The following is a 20483-nucleotide window of genomic DNA, read 5'->3' as shown; positions in this document are numbered from 1 at the left end:
GTGCCAGGGATTGAACTCAGGGGCACTTAGCCACTGAGCCACATCCCAGCCCTTTTTAAATTTTATTTAGAGCCAGGGTCTCACTGAGTTGCTTAGAGCTTCCCTAAGTTGCTCTGGTTGGCTTGGAATTTTTTTTTTTTTTTTGGTGCTGGGAATTAGAACCCAGGGCCTTGTGTATGCGAGGCAAGCACCCTACCAACTTCTACCAACTGAGCTATGGCCCCAGCCCCGGGCCCAAACCTGGGCTCCCATCTGTGTAGCCTTGGGCAGGTGGCTAAACTTCTCTGAACCCTCTACTCCACTGGGTCGGGAGAAATCTGTGCAGAGGTCCTGGTCTGCAGGTGGGGGAGGGAGGGTGAGAGTGCAGGCCGAGAGCTGGTAGCTGGAAAGCAGCTATCACTAGGCCAGATTGACAAAGGCCCTGGTTATTGGCCAGTGCTCCTTGTTGGGCATGGTGGCACATGCCTACAATCCCAGCAACCTGGGAGGCTGAGGCAAGAGGATCACTTGTTTGAGGCAAGCCTGGGAAACTGTCTCAAAGTAAAATTTAAAAAAGGGGCTGGGGTGTACCTCAGTGGTAGAGCTCCTGCCTACCACTCTTTGTGAAGGCCTGGATTTGATCCCTAATACTACAAAGAAAAAGTGGGGTGGGAAGGAAGTAAGGTGTCAGATACCTCCAAAGGGTGGGAATGGGGTGAGCCTTTCTCCCTGTTGTGTCCTTGCTGCCAGAAGTGTGGGTTGGCTAGAGTGAACCATGGCAGTCATCTTGGGCCATGAGATAACCGTGAACAAAAAGGTGGTTGGTGCACAGTGAAGAAGTTACATAAAAGCTTATTTCTGATACCATGTGACACCAATACCTGACTGATAGTGAAGAGATAAGAAGTCATATCTCAAGTCTAATTTAAGTATTATTTTGGATTTTGTTGCCATTCACAAACTATATCATTATAACACATACTTTTGCAATATACAGGTTTCACATGTCCCTATTTTCCCCCTGCTTAAGGGACTAATTTTTAAAACTGGCCTCTGTGCTGAGTGTGGTGGTATACACCTGTAATCCAAGAAGCCTGGGAGGCTGAGACAGGAGGATTGCAAGTTTGAGGCCAGCCCCAGCAACTTAGTAAGACACTGTCTTAAGATAAAAAAAAATAAGGTCTGGCTATTAGCTCAGTGGTAAAGTGCCTCTGGGTTCAGGGTTCAATCCCAGTATCCAAAAAGTATATTTAAAAATAAAATAAAATTGGTCCCAGTTTAAATTGAATACCATGAAAAATGAATCAGGTCTATTACAAAAACAAAGGGAAAGGGGGCTTCCAGGATAATGGAGCAAGGATCCCAGCAAATCCTCTTTCTAAAAACAAAATATGAAACTAGACAAAACTGTCCAAAGCAATATAACGTGTCAGCCGTGAGGCTTGAGTGTGAAAGGGGCAACAGGCAGACACGGTGGAGCCTGGTGGGGCCCTGGCCTAAGACTTTGAGAGGCTGAAATTTGTCCAGAGAACTAAAGGGGTCATGCCTGAGGAAGTGCTTGTGAGTGGCAACAATGACGCATCATAACTCCAGGCCCGCGCTGGACTTGGGCGCCCGAGCACCATGTCCTCATGTGGCTGCTGCCTGCTGAGATGGAGCTGCCAGCACAGCAGAGCCAAGAGCCCAAGCCAGTGACCTGGTCAAGATTTTCTTCTTTCCTGAGGCCTCAGTGTTCTCGTCTGTGAAATGGACCCCACGGGTCCTGGAGATGGAGGACAGGCACCTGGACACAGCGTGGCCCCCACTCCTGGCAGCCGGGAGCCCAGGAGCCAGGAAGGAGTCGCGCAGAGGGCAGGCTGCGTTGTGTTGTTGGTTTAATTTATTACTGTTTGACATCCAGTGACACTGACATACCCCACCGGGCCCATGGCCCCTGGCCCCCGGCGAGTCTGACCTGTCCAATAAAATACAGTACGAGGAGTGGACGGCTACACACATGCACCCACGTTACACTACAGTGACTCCAAGCCGCAGCCCTGCGGTGCTGCCAGGGAGAACGGTTGCGGCGCCCCAATGCATGATTCTCTCTTTAGACAGTTAATGCTGTTACAAACGCTAGGAGGCCAGGCCAGGGCCAGACACAAACAGTCCTACATCTTCTCTGCCGTATAAATATGGAAGATTTTTTGTTTATACAGTTTCCCCCAAGTCTGGAACTACGTCTGCTGCTACCCGTTACTGCTAAGGGCTACTCCGTCTCGGCTCGGGAACGAGGGCTTGGGGTCGAGACTCTGGAATGTCGGAGCTCAGTCTTCCTCACTGCCACTTCCTGAGCGGTCCTGGACAAGGGACAGGAGGAGAGAGTGTGAGTCACCCCATCTGACAAGGCACCCCATTGGGCCACTGGGCTTTAAATGTATTTGTCCAGCAAAGCACCAGGCAGGCCACAGAGCCCCTTCCCTGGGTGACTTGAGCAAATTGAGCTCTTCCCAGGGGCCTGGCTCTGCATCCACATCCCTCCCCCTTGGGATCTGGGGACCCACACAGCCCCCCATGTTCCATTCTGTTGCTGTCTGCTTGTCCCTGTGCCAATATTTGTGGCTTCAAAACCACGAGCGTCCTTCCTGACCACACGAGATCTCTGCTGTTCCATGTGAACAAGTTAGTCTGGTAAGGGCCACAGAATACCCTGCAGGATCTGGACCATGCAGAGGGAACGCTGTTACAACCCAGCCCCAGGGCCCGCCCTCTCATGGTCAGGACATCATTAATGTCCTCAGAGGTCAGATTCGTTCCCGGGACTTTCTTTTAAAGCTATTGCAAAAGTTACAAGAAGAAACCAGGAAACACAAGGGGGCTGATAGAGATTCAGTGGCAGCTGGCCCTGAGCTGTGGTGTCCCTGGAGTCCGCAGGACCTCTCTGATTTGCCCCAGAGGAAATGGAGGCCTGAGAGAAAAGTGACCTCCCAGGTCCCAAGCTTAAGGACAGCCAGGGCACCTGCCAGCTCCCCCTGCTGAAGTGTGCTCACTGTGGCGTAGTGTGGCACTTCTCCTTGGGTCCAGGGACCCACAGAGACTGTGGGCTCATCACAGTGGCACAGGCCTATCACCATGTCTAGGGGCTGTGTGTTGTTAGCAGTGCCAGGGACAGAACCCAGAGCCCTGTAGGTGCTCTACCACCGAGCCACACCCCAGCCTTTTTTTATTTTAATGCGCAGGAGTTGTTTGGAAATTGTCCTGCCTGGGCTACAGCAGAAGTAAGGAACGGAGGCCCAAGGGCATGGCGTGTTAGTTACACAGGGACAAGGACACCAGGAATGCCTCTATCATGGAGGGTGCTACGTCAGTCCAAGGGGATTGGCTAGTGCTGCCTCCAACTCTGGAAAAGATCCTGCCCATCTGCCTGGATGGGGGCCTTGGTGTCCCAGGGTGGGGCCACACTGGGCTGTAACCAGAAGCCCGAGGCCTCTGTGCCCGCATCTTGGATGACCACTGGCTTCTGGAATCGCAGACTCAGGCTGGGGTAGGGGGTCTGCTGTGGACTGGCTGTGACCTGTCACCTAATGGCCAGTCTCAGTTCCCTCACTGCAGAGCAGGGTATTCCAGCAGCCATGACTGCGGGGACACTGCCTTAGCCTGGACCTGCAGCAGCAGCTTGGGGTGTGGCATCTGGCTACCCCGCTGCCCACCGGTCCTGGCTGGTCCAGTTAGGCTGCTGCAGGGCTGTGGGGACCTCACCTCCTCTTGTTCCTCCTCACTGTCGTCATCACTCACAACTGGTTTGGCCCGGGAGCCACGGCTTGGCCGCCGTCGACCCCCCTTTAGCCGATCCTGTGCCTTCTCCTTCCGGCCGAGCTTGATCTTCACTTTGACAGAGCGGGCTGCGGAGGGACCAGGAAGAGGAGAGGGGGTGAGCTGGGGAGCCAGAGGTCCGCCGCCACTCTGCTCCTACCTCACCTCCCTCCCCGGGACTCACATTCAGATTCAGAGCCTTCCTCCTCGCCCTCCTCCTCTTCCTCACTCTCCTCGCCTTCACTGTCGTCCTCTTTCTCAATTTTCTGCCTCACGCTGGTAAAGACTGACTGCAGGACAATGGAGTCCTCGTAGATCTGGTGGGGACACAGGGCTGAGTTGGGACGGTCCGAAGGGCTACCCTATCCCCAGCCTCTACATGGAGACCAAGTGGCCAGCCCAGCCCACAGAGCAGGGGGCCCGTGTCCACAGTCCTCTCCCCACGGCTGCCCTGAGAGCATCAGGCTTATTAAAGGCCCCTGGAAAAAGGGCTGGGATGTTAATTTTTGAATGATCACGCGCCTCCCCTCCTTTGAAGACCCCCAGCAAGCATCTCTGAGGAGGTGGGTAGTGAGGCCTGTCCCTTGCAGAAGCCACCATCTCCACAGGCTCCTCAAAGGAAAACCCCGCTCCTGGGAGGCGCCCATCCCACACACACTAGGAAAACTGCCAGGACGAGGGTATGGGCCGTACCCAGTCACCACAGGGAAGGCTGTGCCCACTGGATTCCTTCCAGGAGAGACCCCTAGAGCATTTAAACCCCAACACCTCCACCTGGAGGGATAGGTCTGAAGCCATTTCCTCGGCGGGGCAGGTGGTTGTTTTCTGCGTGCTATTATTATAAACAGCACATCAGCCCAAGTTCCCAGAATGGGATTTTTTTTTTAATATTTATTTTTTAGTTGCATTTGGACTCAATACATATCCCATCGGCTGAACCAAGGGGCAGATTGTCTGGAGCCTGGGTGAAGTGGCTGGGCCAGGACAGCCCAGGCGGTGCCCACTCACCAGTGAGCCCTCCAGGTTGAAGGTCTGCGCATTCTGGCACAGCAGCATCACGTCCTTCTCCAGGTCGCTGAGGCTGCGGTACTTGTGGTTGCGGATACGTTCCTGCCAGGAGAAGGAAGGCCTTACCTCAGGGCCTCCTCTCCCTACCCCCACCCTGTGCTGCGGACCCTACGGTCCAGCCTCTAACCCCCTTTGCTAACTCAGAGGCCCAGGGCCATGGTAACCTCCAGGCAGCCCTGGACACCAGCTGCATGCTGGGAGGCTTAAGGCCACCCCCTGCCAGGTCCCTGATGATCTTTCCCATATGCCTCTGTGGCTTTCAGATGGGGCTACCCATGGAAGCCTCTGGGTTCTATCACATTGTCCCCAAACCCCACACACCCCACATGTGGGGTTGACCTCGCCAAGAGCTCTGACACCCACCCCAGGCCGGGGTTACCTTTATCTTCTTGAAGTCCACAGGCTTGCGGATGAGCTCGTAGTACTCTGGCAGCTCCTTGCGCGAGGGCAGCTGGATGAACACCTCACTGAGCTGACGTCCACTACTACTGTAAGGCAGGACATGGCACACGTCATTCCCACGCCGCCCTCCTGGGGGAGATTCCACCCCACGCCATTTGAGAGCAGAGAGGACGAGATGTTAATGTAGACATGGGAGCTGCCACAAGTGCACTGTCTTGGACAGCCCCAGCCCTGGAGGGAATGGTGGTGCGCTCAGCCCCTCACCAGTTGCTGGTATTCCTATCTGATGCTACCAGGAGTTTGCTTGTGCTGGTAGCATACACATGATTCCAAAGACCACGGGGTTCCCGTGTGGGTGTGTCTCTTGCAGGTGGCACTGTGAGCCTGTAACCTTCAGAAACGGTGGGAAGAATCTGAGGAGAAAGATGTCTTCCAGGGCTTTCCACTGGGTGAGTACCAATTACTATAAGGGAGCAGAGGAAAGAGCCACAGGCCATGAAGTGTGGTTGGGTGTGCATTTGTCTCCTGGTGAAGCCAGGAGCCCTGCCTCCTACAAAAAGGACCACCTAAGAACACAGCCCAAGATGGGTGGACAGATGCTTCAGGAACAGAACACATAGGTCGGGTGTGGTGGTGCACACCTGTAATCCCAGTGGCTCTGGAGGCTGAGGGAGAGGATCAGCCTCAGCGACTTAGGGAGGCCCTGTTTCAAAAAATAAAAAGAAGGGCTGGGGATGAAGCTCAGTGTTAGAGCACCCCTGGGTTCTAGCCCAGCACCAAGAAACAAAACAAAAAAGAACATGGAAAGCAGACGACCCTTTGCATTCTAGCACCCTCCTCTGTCCTCAAGTCCAGGCTGGCCTACCCAGGGCTCCTTCAGGATATGGACAGTTGGGTGGGTGTGGACAGTGGGCTAGGCTACAGCATGTGGGTGGCCATCCAAGAAGCCATGTGACCCAGTCAATCCTGTTCTGAAGGGTCCCCTCCTCTCCCAGGATGCCTGCCACGAGCTCCACCTAGGGCTTTATGTCCAATATGCTATCCTGGTCCTCCTGGCTGCTTTGTCACTTGGGCTTTTCAGTGTCAAACCCTAGGCAGGTAGCAGGGAAAAATGGATGACCACAGCGTTGTCCCCGAAACTTCTTTTGTAATTATCAGCAGAAATGAAGCCTTACTTCTCTGCATCCTCAAGGGGCAGATTTGCCACCTGCCTCCCAGGGCTGCTCACAGCTTGGGTCCTAGGTCCCTTGTGCTCATTTTGGTGTTTCTGTGTGTCACAGAGCCCTGATTCAATGGACAGGGACCCCCCCCCCACCCCGCCATGACCACAACCATGCTGGGTGAGGTCAGTCACTGTGCCAGACCCCACACACGACTCTGGCGGAGGCACAGGGCTAGCTAGGCAGGTGGAAGTTCGGCATGCCCTACCCGCCTTGGGATTCCTCCCTGCCAGGCTTCCCTTCCATGGCATATGTGGGGTTATGTGCTTGCTTCCAGGTTGTATCTTTAGCCACTCACTGTCCCTGCCCTTTGTGTGGGACCAGACTGGGAGTTTGGCCACAGGAAATGGAACTGGTTTATACAAGCTCTGAAAACTAGATTGCAGCAGACATGCTGGCTGCTCACTTCTGGAGAAGCAGACCTGGCACTGTGCAGAGGGACATCCACACCCTCCACCTGGGGACACCAACTTCACAGCTCTGGCAAGCTCAGTGGCAGCCCTCCCTCTTCTAAACCTGCATGCCTTGCTCTCTTGCTGCGTTTTTTTTCTTTGTATGTGTGTGGTGCTGGGGATGGAGCCAGAGCCTGGCACATGCCAGACAAGTGTCCTACCACTGAGCCACAGCCCAGCCCCTCACACCTCTAACACAAGATGTAACACCACTGGCTATACCCTGGGCTTTTGGGGTGTCCTGGCTCTAGCTGGGCTTGGCCTCCTCTTGATGGAATCCCACGGGAGGCTCCCACTCGGTCCTGGCCAGCCTCACTGCTGGGAGATGGATCCCTGCTATTCTGTGCTCCACTGTGGACACACACAAAGAGGTACCCACTATTGCTGTGATAAGCGCCTGAGCTGTGTTCTGCATTGGATATTAGAAGCCAATACCTGTGGGCACTCAGATACCAGTGCTTGGTTCATATTTCACTCAGTACTTGCTATAGGGTGAGACATGCTCAGACACCGAGCCAGTGTTTTTGCTCCCTGTGACACATGAGCAGGCCTCAAAATTCTCTATATATAGGATGGCCGTGACCTGGTGTCTCTGATCCATGTTCCTGGGGCACAATGAAGCTGAGCACTGCCTTACAGGCTGTGGGTTGCTCAAAGCCTTTCAGCTGGGACCACAGCCCATCTTTTGCTCAGGTGTCCCCAAGAGGTCTTTTTGTTGTTGTTGTTGTAGATGGACACAATACCTTATTTTTTTTTAGATTTTTATGTGGTGCCAGGGATTGAACCCAGTGCCTCACGCATGTTAGGCAAGTGCTCCACCACTGAGCCACAGACCGGCCCCCCAAGGGGGTCTGTTATTGGACATGTTTATTGCTTATCTCTGCTCCCGGCTGTGTGTGTCTCTCCTCACAGTGTCCTCTGAGTGGATCTTAATTAATTAAGTCCTCTTTATCCACATGCTCTCTTACACACACCCACCCACCCACACACAACCCACCCACGCCTAAGATCACGGAGGAATTCCATTTTCTCTCTTCAGAAGTTTTGATCTCTTCCTTTTTAACATGATTAGTTCTGTGGCCATTAACCCTGGAGAGTTCTCCCACATCAGCCCTCGTCATCCCGTCCTTACCATGCATCTCCCCAGCCAGAACACAGGCCCCAAGGGCGCAAACCATGCCTGAGGAGCGCCCGCTCTGTCACTGGCATCCGGAACAAAGCCTGGTACAGTAGTGCTCAGTAAACATTTGTTGAATGATGGACACTTCAGCCTCACCAAGGTGCCCCTTGCCTCAGGTGCCCCACTACTGAGAGGTCGTTTCTACTCTGCTCTTCTACCAGGAGCTCCCTGCAATGCAGCGGTGGCCACAGGAGCAGCCTTCTGTCTCTGTGGCAGTGGTTCTGGGAGAAACTTCTGCAGGCTGGGCACTGTCTGGGAACCTCCAAGGCCTGGCAGCAGTGGGTTAGTGAAGTGTCCGCAGGCCGTCTGGATCAGCCCCGTGACCCCAAACCAGACAGGTAAGAGCAGCTGCCATGGCCTAATGCCTCCAGGGCCAGGTTTCACTGTCTTGGAAACAACTGCTGAAAAATGACAACGATAAAGCCACCTTCGTTGCCCTACCTCTGGATATCAACTCCTGGGGCAGGGATTTCCTCAACCTCATTCCCTAGAAAGGGACACAATTTAGAGTAGAGACTCGGAGTGACCAAGGCCTCACCTGGGGAGGGGTCTTGGTCTTGATGAGGTACAGGCCCTTCTTGGAGAAAGCAGCCTTCGTGGGGACCTTTGTTGTCCTAATTGACACATCTCTTCAAGTGTAGTATTTAGTTTTAAACCCGAATTACAACAGAAGAGAAGAGACAGGGTGGGAGACCACTACGCCTCTAGATATAAGACAGAACATGAGAGATCATGTGTCCATATCCCTTAGTAGAGAAACCAGAGAAGTTAGGAGAGCAGGCTGCCAACAGGAAGCTGGTGGCAGGACTCAGGCTGAGTCATGGACTCTACCCTAGTTCCACCCACTTTCTCATTTACTGTTCTAAATCAAGGGTCAGCAAAATTACTTTGAGACAGGGTCTCTCTAAGTTGAGGAGGCTGGCCTCAAACCTATGATCTTCTTCCTACCTCAGCTTCCTGAGTTGCTGGGATGACAGATGTGCACCACCACACCCAGCTTCAGAAAATGTTTTCTGAAATAGCGTAGAGAGATTTTAGGTTTTGTGGGTCTGAAACACTACGGCAATTACTCAGTTCTGAATCCTAAAATCAACAGCCAGGGACCACATATATACAGGAATGGGCCTTGGCTATGTTCCAATAAAACTTCATTTGTCAACAATGAAGTCTGAATTTGATGATTTTTAAAAAATTTTAAGACATTGATGGGCCTTTATTTTATTCATATGTGGTGCTGAGAATCAAACCCAGTGCCTCACACATGCTAGGCACAACCCCAGCCCCCAAATCTGATGATTTTTGCAACTTAAAATATTCCTGTACATAATTTGTTTTTATTTACTTTTTCTCTGCCCAGTCCTGGGGCTTGAACACTGACTGGGTTCCTCTACCACCTAGCTACATCCCCAGGGTCTTGCTAAGTTACCCAGGCTGGCCAGCCTTGAACTTTCCATCCTCCTGTTTCAGCCTCCTGAGTACCTGGACTTACAGGCTTGTGCCAGGCTCTTTTCTTGTTTTTGTTTGAATGTTGATTTGCAGTTTTGGTTCACTGACCTCTATGGTGAATCCTAAAAATCAACAAAGGAATGTCTGAATCAGGGGTAACACGTACCTGGTTTCCTAATCCTCTGGCCATGGCAGACACTGCAAATGGATCACAGCATCATACCTTGAGTTTTAATGGCCTCAGTGAGGCAAAAGCAATCAGATGAAGATGGTGCTCAACCTAGATCCTGTCTGCTCACTACAGAAGTGGTCCTGGCTCATTTAACACAGGATTCCAGCTCTACTCACCTTCCTATGGTCCACTCAAACCATCGTTCTGTGACCTCTCCTCTCTGTTTTGGAGACCGATCTTCTTTTTTTTTTTTTTGGTACCAGGGACTGAACTCAGGGGCACCACACCCCAGCCCTATTTTGCATTTTATCTAGTTGCTTAGCGTCTTTCTGTTGCTGAGGTTGGCTTTGAACTGTGATCCTCCTGCCTCAGCCTCCTGAGCCGCTGGGATTATAGTTGTGCGTCACTGTGCCTGGCTGAGACCAGTCTCTCTCGACTTGAAATCAATAGAGAACCAGCAAGAGTCCCAGAAAAGAACAGCTCAGGATTTTCAAAACTGATTCAGTAGTAGAACAATAGTCTGAAGGACAATCACATACAATTAAAAAATGAAACATAAAAGAGGTACGTTCTTAGTACAAAACAATTTTCTAGGTTCAATGCTTGACACATTATGAAGTTAAGAAGCACCCTGAGAATTTTTAAAAAATGAGAAATCTAGAGCAGATTAATTTACTTGCAGAAAAATTCATTTCACTCATGTACGAGTTAAACACAATTCCCCATGACAGTGGCCTGCAACCTCGGCACTCTTCCAGTACAGAGAAGGCAGAAGCTGCAGCTTGGAGTCTGCCCATCCAAGAGCCAGCCTGGCTGCAGTTCCCATGAGCACAGTTCCCAAAGAGCCAACTTTTGGACAAGCTGATAGATTCTAATGAGCCGACCATGTGTCCAGGAGCACCCTTTTTTATTATGGGTTTCATAATGAGATCCTGACACCCACCCTCCCTTCTGCTGGTGGCACATCTGGATCTAACCCAGGCACGGCATCTACCTGGCACGTATGCCGCGGCAGCTTCCCCAACACCACTGGGCAGGCAGGGACTGTGCTTTCACATTCCAGGAAAAGCGCGGTGGGATCCCAGGTCTGTGGCCATGTCAAGAACGCTTCTCCAGACCAGGGAGTGATGCAGACAGAGGTGGAAGCGAGCTGCAGCCCCCCAGGCGGCAGCCCTGGAGTCGAGCACACAAGGCCTGACTGCAGGGATGGTGCCAGAAGCCCCAGATGCATAGTTCCTTTTCTGAACCGGCAACAAACCAAGTGACAATCACAAGATGCCCAAGGTCCTCTTGAAATGGCAAATACAGAAGGATCCTGACACTGGGGTTGGGGGGCAGGAGTTTTCAGGGTGCTCTGGTCTAGCAGGAGGAGCAGGGGAGTGTTGGGGTATGGGCTTGGAGGATGTACAACTGAAGTACTGCCCACAAGGCATATGCAGGTGCTTGGCAAATGCTGGCAGGGGAAGGGAGCAGGACATGGGACCTGCTGCTGAACCGAAGACACTCCTGGGGGGCAGGCAGAAAAAAACATGTGTGGGCTGCCCACCCAGATCCATCTCCCCTGGGTGCCAGACACCTACACCTATGTTGGTCCCTATCTGCCTTAAGCCGTTATGTTAAATGTGTATTTATGTTTTTGAACTTTTATACAACAGCTGCTGATTTGGAGGCGGGGAGCATATAATGTCCCTAGCACAGGGCATGCAGCCCAGGATGGAGTCAGCCTTACAAATAGGGCAGCTGGAGCTTTTTCTAACAAATTCCAAGGCAAGTTCAGAACCTCAGCTCAGCTAGACACGCAACCCAGCCACAGGCTTCCTGGGATTTACTCTATGAGTTTCTGAGCCCTCTGCCTCAGGTATTATTTGGGCATGGGACCCTTGACTTTATCTGGGGCTCACCAGCTGGAAACCCTCATCTGGTCAGAGCTGGCATGTAGCAAGTTGAGGCTAGCTGCCAGACAATGCTGACCACATACCTGGAAGAGAGGGCCACTTCTTCCTGATGGAGTGTGCTTACCCACTCACCCCGGGCTACCGAAAAGTCCTCCTCCAAAGGTTGAGGGCCAGAAAGCCTTGAAGCTTTCCTGACCTGTCAAAAAGGGACCCCTCACCCACTCATCCTCCCCCTGCTCCCTTTCTTGGAGGGTCGTGCCTGGGGCCTGAGGAGTGTGGCATGCCCAATCTACAGCCTCTTACCTCCTTCACCAGAGCACACCTTGGCCTAACCATCTGCACGTCTTGTGTTTTTCTTGTCCAAAGAGTAGTCTTTCGGCTCTGTAAAGTCACACACTTTTGATTCTCCATGAAGTGGTCCAGGTTTGTGGTACGGCAGAGAACTGCAGAGAGGCCTAGGGAGCCCAAGGGCCTGCCTAGTGGGGTTCAGAGCCCTGGCCAGGCTTAGCCTGGGAGGTTTGTATGTATGTCATCTTCCCGAGCCCCGATACCAGCTGTAGACATCCTGCTCCTTACCTTAGAGCCCATGCACATCTCCTAACAAGCAGCACATTCTCTAACATGGCCTCCTCCTGGTCAAATTCCAGAGACCCAGGCCCTCTGCTGCTGCACAGAGCCTGCAGTGCAGCAAGGGGTCTCCCCAAAGGCCAGCGCCGTGGTGGAGCTCCTCTGCTCCTGCCTGGCCTGGCCCAATAAGCCAGCAGTGGCTGGAAGCACTGAAGGGGTTCAATGGATACTCCTTTGACGGGCCTGCTGAGGCAGTGCTTTCCAGCAGTTGTGTTGCTAAAACTTTTCCAAAAGCACCAAGGGGGCACACAGGACACCTACTTGCTGCCTTGGCCACCAGCTACCAAACAGCTTCTTCAGGACCCAAGGGAACCAAATACTATCTGGCGGCACACACCCTGCCTTGACAAAGTCTAACCCTGACCTCAAAGCCATGCCTAACTTTGCACATGTTTCAGTTTCAAAGTATAAATCCCTACTTCCAATTTAATTTCTTTATTCTGGTTTCTTGCTGAGGATGGAACCCAGTGCCTTGCACATGCCAGGCACCATTTTTTTTTTTTTGTACTGGGGATTGAACTCAGGGGCACCCAACCACTGAGCCACATCCCCAGCCCTATTTTGTATTTTATTTAGAGACAGGGGCTCACAGAGTGCTTAGATCCTTGCTGTTGCTGAGGCTGGCTTTGAACCCATGATCCTCCTGCCTCAGCCTCCTGAACTGCTGGGATGACAGGCATGTACCACTGTGCCCGGCTGCAAGGCACCATTCTGATTTTGATTCTGGAAGTTCCTTAATGTGGTTTGAGATTTCAAATCACAAGAAGCATTCTCTGCCTGGGGCCCCTGGGAATTCCTTGGCATGGACTCAGTCCCTGTTGAGCCCCTTGGTCTTGCTCAGCTTCTTTTGACCCTGGGAAGCCAGTGTCCTCCAGCTCTCTGCACACACTGTCCCCTCTGCCTGTGATACTCGTTCTGCCTCTTTTCCAGTGGACCTGCTCATCAGGCTCTGCTTAGGTGGTCCTTCCCACTGAAGGACCTCTAGCCCCTGACCAGCACTAGGCACAAGGACCTGCAGAACTGTCCCGTCTTCCTTTCCTGCAGCACCAGAGTACAAAGTGTCTTTTCAATCCACCCGCTGTATTCGGTGTCAGAGGCTGGGCACACACCACTCCAGGGAGTGCCCCCAAATGCAGCAAGGGAGCCTCAGGAGGAGTTGGCCCACTGGCCACGAGTTGGAGTACGAGCGAAGGGAGAGTTTCCTAAGCGAGACGGTTGCAAACATCTGAAGGAGTCATACAAAGGCGATATCAAGCACAATTCTGCCAGGGTCAACACAGCCTGGGGGCCAAACCTCCACCTCATAAATCAAAAGCAACATCTGGAATGGCAACTGAGAGGAAGGGCACCCCTGCCTCTCCATGAATGTCTGGCTGCAACACAGCAGTTGGTACATGGCTGTGCCATTGTTGTCCCTTAGGTGCCATTGCACTGAGGTACAAGCAGCTGCCACCTAAGGTCACCGGGTATGGTACAAGCAGCAACATGCACTCCTGCTTGATAAGGCAGGCTCCTGACATTAGTTCAAATGAGGCGGCCCCAATCATTCTTCAATGTTCACAAAGAACTGAGTTGTGATGACTGCTCCCCTCTTCAGGCTCCACGTTCAGCTCATAGAACTTAGTGGCTTAGAGGGTTCTGGAAGGCAAATTAAAAAACCAAACAAACAAAAAGTCCAAATGTTTCCTTGAACATTTAATTTTCTTTTTTGGAAAGGAATAGACTATTACTTTTTCTTTTGGTTCTGGGAATAGAACCCGGGGTGCTCTACCACTGACCCAAATCCCTAGTCATTTTTGTTTTATTTTATTTATTTTTCTGATACCAGGGAGTGAAGCCAGGGTCACTTAACCACTGAGCCATACCCCCAGCTCTCCCCCTGCCCTTTTTATTTTATTTAGAGACAGTGTCTCACTGAGTTGCTTGTGGCCTCACTAAGTTGCTGAGGCTGGCTTTGAACCTGCTATCCTCCTGAGCCATTGGAATTACAGGCATGCATCACTACATGGAGACCATTTTATTTTAAATTTTGAGATAGGGTCTTGCTCAGGCTGGTCAGGCTAGTCTTGAACTTGAGATCCTTCTGTCTCTGCTTCTTTCTCAAATTGCTGGAATTACAGGCATGCGCCATTGTGCCCAGCAAGCAACAGAAACTTTTGAGAGAAAAAAGTGAACTGCGATGCTCTGTCTCATTTTATCCCTCTCAAGTTCTCCTGGGTGTGGTCCAGGCATACAGGGCGAAGGGGCACCAGGTATGGCTTGTGAATACCCCCTGCCATGGTGGCTGGTGGCTTGGAACCTTCCAGGTATCTAACAAGTGTAAAGAACCTATCTTGTCCCAAAATAAGGTGTGGCCTTGGTCCTAAGATCCTGCAAGGAATCTCTGAACCCCTGAAATGTCATGCCCAACAGGGTAGCCTTGTTCCTCTGTGGCTTTAGGCCTAGAATGTCTTGAAGGTGGTTTAGGGTGGTAGCTCTGGGTCATGGGGCATCAACTTGACCTGCAGAGGCTGGAAGTCAGTCATATGGGCTGTCAGTCAGGTCTACTTGATCCCAGAAAATTCCTCCCAAAAGTCGAGGCTTTCCTGTTGAAAACACTTCATTGTCTCACTGCTTCTAGGAAAGCGCTAACTGCGGTTCCACTGGAAGCTCAGCTGGAGAGTCTCCTGGATGCCGTCCTGTATGCTTCTTCCTCTGGCTGACTTTAATCTATAACATGAGTTTAACAGCTTCCAGTGAGTCCTGTATCCTAGAGAACCTCAGAGCTGTAGAAGGGATGGGGACTCCAGACTTTCCCTGTCTTCACAAGGGACAGGTTGGCCCTATCCTGGCTTACCCTCGTAGTTTCAAACTTAGTTAAGGATGTCAGAAATATCTGCTAAATGAGTCATTTTTGTGTGTAAACACCATTGCTGAGGCTGGCTTTGAACTCATGATCCTCTTGCCACAGCTTCCCAAGCCGCTGGGATTACAGGTGTGTGCCACCATGCCTGGCCCTTTTTGTTTTTGAGACAGGGTCTTGCAAAGTTGCTAAGGCTGGTCTCTAACTTGCAAACGCCTGCCTTCTGATCCCATGGGATTCCACATGTGCATCACCTGCCCACGTGCATGCCCATTCCTTAGCTGATGTGTCCAGCTAGACCTCGTCTTGTGTGACCACCAGCAAAGTACATTCTAGGGAATGGTGTTCTGAGTGCACACCAAGTGTTCCTCCAAGTCCACTCTGCAGGCTTCCCGTGATAAGTGCTGTGCCACTTATCATTTCTCTATGGTCCCCTCTTGGTCTGTCGGTAACTCGCAGTTTTTTTTTTTTTTTTTGGTACAGGGGATTGAACCCAGGGGCTGTATCCCCAGTCCTTTTTGAGACAGGGTCTCACTAAGTTGCTGAGGCTGGCCTTGAATTTGTAATCCTCTTGCCTTAGCTTCCTTAGTCACTGGGACTATAGATGTGCATCAACCATGCCCAGCAGGTAACTCCCAGTTCTGCAAATCCACCTGTTCCAGGAGGATGCTAGGCTATGTGGAAACCACACACGGACCCCTGTGCCCCATGAGTCAGACAGAAGCAAGGAGTGCAGCTAAGTCCACAGCTGGTCTTCTTGGCACACTGGATGTCCTGCAACTGGACTGTCTCAACAAGTCAGTCCCTTCACAAAGCCTAGGAGTTACTTTCACCTTCCTGTTGATTTATCATCTCAGGTCCTAGGCTGGGAGAGGATTATGTAGGATTATGTTCAGCAGCTGGGTGAGCCATTTTCTCGTCACATGCTAAACAGGTAAATATGATGCTAATGAGACATGGAATGGAAAAAAAAAAAAAAAATATATATATATATATAGTGTGTGTGTGTGTGGGGGGGGGGTTGCTGAGGATTAAACCCAGGACCATGTGCATGTGATGCAAGCACTCTACCAACTGAGCTTTATCCCCAGCTCCAGAATAATAATTTAAATAATATTTACTCTGAGAAACATCCACAACTTTTTTCTAGGTCTTTGTGTTGTTGTTTAAATTGAGGTATCCAGACAGGAATGTTTTCACATCTATATCCAGAATTTTCCTGATATCCCAGGAGCACACTTGTGCTGCTTTCCCCTGTATACAGGGTTTAACTTTCAAGTCCATGAATCACATACCTAGAAGTATACTGTTGGCACTCTTTAGTGTCTTGTTTCCTGCACTCAAAAAGATAGGATTCCCCATATAGCTACTCAGGAGGCTTAAAAAAAAATCTCTGCATCGAAGGACTATGAGCATCTGTCCTCCTAAGGATGGACGCTGGCCTGATTGATTCCTCTTTTGGGACATGCACTGGGCTCTTGGGAGGAGATGATAGGATTAGATGCTGCTGAGAATGGCCCATTCCTGGAAAGCAGGACACAAGGTCCAGGTGCTGCCCAGCCTTGCCAGCATGAGCCCTGGCCTTCCTGTTGGCTGTGGAGGCGGCAGCTCTGGTTCTGATGTGTACTTCCGGGGGCTGCGGTGTGCGTGTCATGAGGGCTGCGCCTCACCATGCTGAGCAGTCAGTAGCATGTCCTTCCCGGTGGCGGCTCTTCACATTCACTGTCGGTCTTCAAAGTAGCTGGTCTTTCCCAGTCTATGGAGTGGATCATCACTGTCATAATAAGAGTGTCCTTTGCGGAACATTCCTAATCTTAGTGAAGTCTAATTTTTCAGTGGTTAATGGCCCATGGCTTTGTGTCCTGTTGAAAAGACTGCCTACTCAAAGGACATGAAGATCTCCCATGGATTCTTTTAGAACATTGATTTAAAAAAAAAAAAAACTGTTTATTGTTCCTTCATGCAATCTGGTAGCATTTTACACACAGGCTTCCATCTTCAGAATATCCTGGATTCGGTTGAAAAACCTTTGAAATGAAGTTTTAAATGAAGTTTCTGAAAACACTTTAACTTTGAACAAAGCACTGAACTACACAAATGCAGAATGAAAACAGCATTTTAACTCCACCAAAATTACTCATCTTTAAAGGTGTAAAAAAGTCACCTAACTTCACTAGGCACAATTTATTTTTGAAACAGGAGACAATAAAAAATATTGTCTACCAACAATATCCCACCTCCATGGCAGGTTTCAGAAAGTGTTCAACTTCATGCTTTAATAGTGACAAGGAGATTAAGTTCAAGATCTGGAACGAGACTTTATCCCCCACGACTATAGTAAGGAGAAGGTGACCACCTTCTGTAAAGTTGATGCCTGTCTTGAGCAGCTTTGATCGTCCTCCTCCTCTGCATGATGTGCTGCAGCAGTCACGCTCAGCACTGCCTCCATCCTGTCCTTTGTGATCATAATCCCAACTGCACGAGCTGCCACAGTTTGATCTCCCCATGCAAACTCCTGGTGTTGGGGTATGTGGTCTTTTTGTTACAGAGACTCAATCTTCATTCAATTGACACATAGAACACTGCTTCTACCTTTCAGTTTTCTCTCCATAATCCACTTCAAAGGAATATACGTGTATTGTGGAAAGTGGGCGTCAAGATGGTTCTTCTCTATGTAGATAATCTAAAACACTGGCAGGATTGACTACAAAGCCCAGCCTACCTTCCTCACCGACCTTAAGAAGGTCTACTTCACTGTGGTAATTTCAAGTTTCCTTCTCAAGAAAATCAACAGAGGGACAGCTCAGTGGCAGAACATGTGATGAGACCCTGGGTTCTGTCTCCAAAACCAAAATAAAACACCTCCGAAGGTCTATTTCATTAGATTTTTGCATATCCGCTATCTTATCCTTCTACTTCTTTCTTTGTGGAATTTGCCCCAGATACAAGTCTGCAAATCAGAATCAATACATTTTTTCAAAACACCTACTATTATATTTACAGATCTAGCTGGTGAACTTCATTATTTGTTTCTCTTCTGATACTAAATTAGTCTTTTTAAGGACAATTTGTACTCATTCAATGAGGTACCACAACCATCACCACTCCCTAAAATTCCACACTTGGGCATGATAGCTCACACCTTGACATTTTCCCTATGAAAGATCCAACTCTGGGATGGGGTTGTGGCTCAGTGGTGGAGTGCTTGCCTTGCATGTGTGAGGCACTGGGTTAATTCTCAGCATTGCATATACATAAATGAATAAAATAAAGGTCCATCAACAACTAAAAAAATTAATAATAACTAGAAAAATTTAAAAAAAAAAGGGGATTGTAGCTCAGTGGTAGAGCACTTGCCTCACAAGCATGATGTACTGGGTTCAATCCTCAGCACCACATAAAAAATAAATAAAACAAAAATAAAGATATTGTGTCCAGGGGCTGGGGCTGGGGCTGGGGCTGGGGCTGAGCAGTAGAGCGCTTGCCTAGCACAGGTGAGGCCCTGGGTTTGAGTCTCAGCACCATTTACAAAATAAATAAGTAAAATAAAGGTATTGTGTCCAACTATTAAAAAAAAAAAAAAAAATCAAACTCTGATGCTTAGTTTCTTGACCCACTATTTACTGTCACTATAAACTCAAACTGTACAAGCCTTCCATTATGGGGTCAGTCTTGGCTAGCATGGATCAGAAAGAAGAATAAGATACCAAGCAGCAGAAAGCAGGGGGAGAGTGAGCCCCGAGGTGGCAGGGACGGACCTTCGCCTAGCTGCACGCACCTTGCCCTGAGAGGGAGGAACGTGCGTGTGTCTTCTCGGACAGCCACCAAGAAGCATTACTTGCATCCCTCCTCAATCTCACCAGGTCCCAGATCCACCTGCTGCTGCCAGGCAGGCCGACTAGACTGTCTCTTCCTCGGAGAACACTCACATGTCACCTCCTCTGAACCCCATACAGCTGCCCCTTCTCACTACTGCGTGTTATCTTCCCTTTCATGGCCATATGGCTGCATGCTTCCCTGTTCCAGAACATAAGTGGTGTGACAAAAATCCACTGTCTGCAAAGGGCCATTAACCACAACCCACACTCTGTACACGGGAGGCTGGAGCGCAAAGGCCCCGACGCGCCTGCCCGAGCCCATCTTCCACTTACCTGTCCTTGTACTTGATCACAGCATCCACGATCTTCTTCATCTTCTTGGTGAGGTTGGGTGGGTTTGGGGAGAGCTTCTCGGCAGGTGGCCGCCCTCGCTTTTTCTGCTTCTTGCTCTCGTCATCCTTGTCCCGGCTGCGGGTGCTGGTGGTCGGGGTGGAGGAGCCGGCATCGCTGTCCCGCTTGCGCTTCCGTGACGATTTCTTCTGCCGGACCTCCTCTTCGATCTCCTCCAGCGTGCCCTCCTCGATGGCCTTCAGGGTCAATAGTAGTAAAATAGGACAGCCAGCACCCAGGTTGACAAGAAGAGGCCGCGACGCATACTTGGGGCCCCGGCTGGGGCAGGGAGGAGGCCCCACACCATCATCCGCCCAGCGTGGCTGGCTTGGGGTGCAGCACACACTGAGCCTTCTGGGTGGTTTCCAGGCAGTGTTCAAAAGCCCCCACTCAAGCCAGCCTTAAAAATCTGTTCTTTGCCAGTGAAGGGGGTCCTATCCCACCGCACTAAGACCAGGAGGGACATAATTCTGAAATCCTCTCACCTGGAGCTGTCATGATCAACGACCCTGCCAAATGCATTCCCACCAATTTTTTCAAGTCGTGATAAATTACACAGAATATGGAACTGCTGATTTTAACCACAGAGCTCAAACATCACCACTGTCACCTTCAGAGCCCGTCTCTTCCTGTTCCCCCGCTTGCTCCACTGAGAACACTTGAACTGCCCACATGCCATGGTGCTGAGTCATGGATTTTTTCCTGTCATCTCCACAGAATAACTTTCCTATGTCTGCTCAGTCTATCAGTGGACAGGTTAACCTCTGGCCTGTTCTTGGTATTTAGGTTGCTTGGTTTCTCATTTTTGAAGATAGAACGTGCCAGGGTTCAGGCACGATAGGCAAGTGCTGTACTACTGAGCCATACCCCTAGACCAAGTTTTTCAAGTTGTTCCCCCGCCCCCTTTTTAGGCTATTCTAAGTCAAGCCATGATTGACAGCTGACTCATTAACACAAACTCCTCGTGGTGAACTGCTGAGGTAAAGGACATGAGCCTGAACAGTACTAACCTTACAGGAATCCCTGACTATTAATTTTCAGTGATAATAATAATTAACTGGTATGTTTTATCCCAAGGGATGGGAAGCCAGGTTTCTAGGGAATCTTGGAATCAGAAATGCCCGCAGGTCTGGACACTAGGTTTGGCAAAGAACAGAACCAAGTGGGGCCTTTGCCCATGTGAAAGGGAGATGGAAATTG

The 20483-nt window shown here is 50.5% G+C and overlaps 1 protein-coding gene across 8 annotated transcripts in view; it reads right to left on the bottom strand.

Annotated features, from left to right (window-relative positions):
* Positions 1-1840: 1840 nt before the first annotated feature.
* Positions 1841-20483, bottom strand: part of Smarca4 (SWI/SNF related, matrix associated, actin dependent regulator of chromatin, subfamily a, member 4) — a 63501-nt gene continuing 44858 nt past the window's right edge. For 2 of the 8 annotated variants that reach the window (XM_048795096.1, XM_048795098.1), the window contains 6 exons: positions 19227-19489; positions 5219-5327; positions 4780-4881; positions 3956-4088; positions 3718-3860; positions 1841-2318 (listed from right to left, as the gene is read on the bottom strand). In XM_048795096.1, coding sequence (XP_048651053.1) covers positions 2286-2318; positions 3718-3860; positions 3956-4088; positions 4780-4881; positions 5219-5327; positions 19227-19489 — 783 coding nt within the window. In that variant the 3' untranslated portion in view covers positions 1841-2285. Of the gene's footprint in view, positions 2319-3717; positions 3861-3955; positions 4089-4779; positions 4882-5218; positions 5328-7907; positions 9662-12860; positions 13872-19226; positions 19490-20483 lie in introns of those variants that run through there. The other 6 variants (XM_048795097.1, XM_048795099.1, XM_015489036.2 and 3 more) reach the window with 5 other exon arrangements.

The sequence above is a fragment of the Marmota marmota genome, unplaced genomic scaffold (assembly GCF_001458135.2).
Source record: "Marmota marmota marmota unplaced genomic scaffold, marMar, whole genome shotgun sequence".
NCBI lineage: Eukaryota > Metazoa > Chordata > Mammalia > Rodentia > Sciuridae > Marmota > Marmota marmota.
Note: the sequence above shows the minus strand (reverse complement) of the source record. Positions and strands in the feature narration are given on the sequence as shown.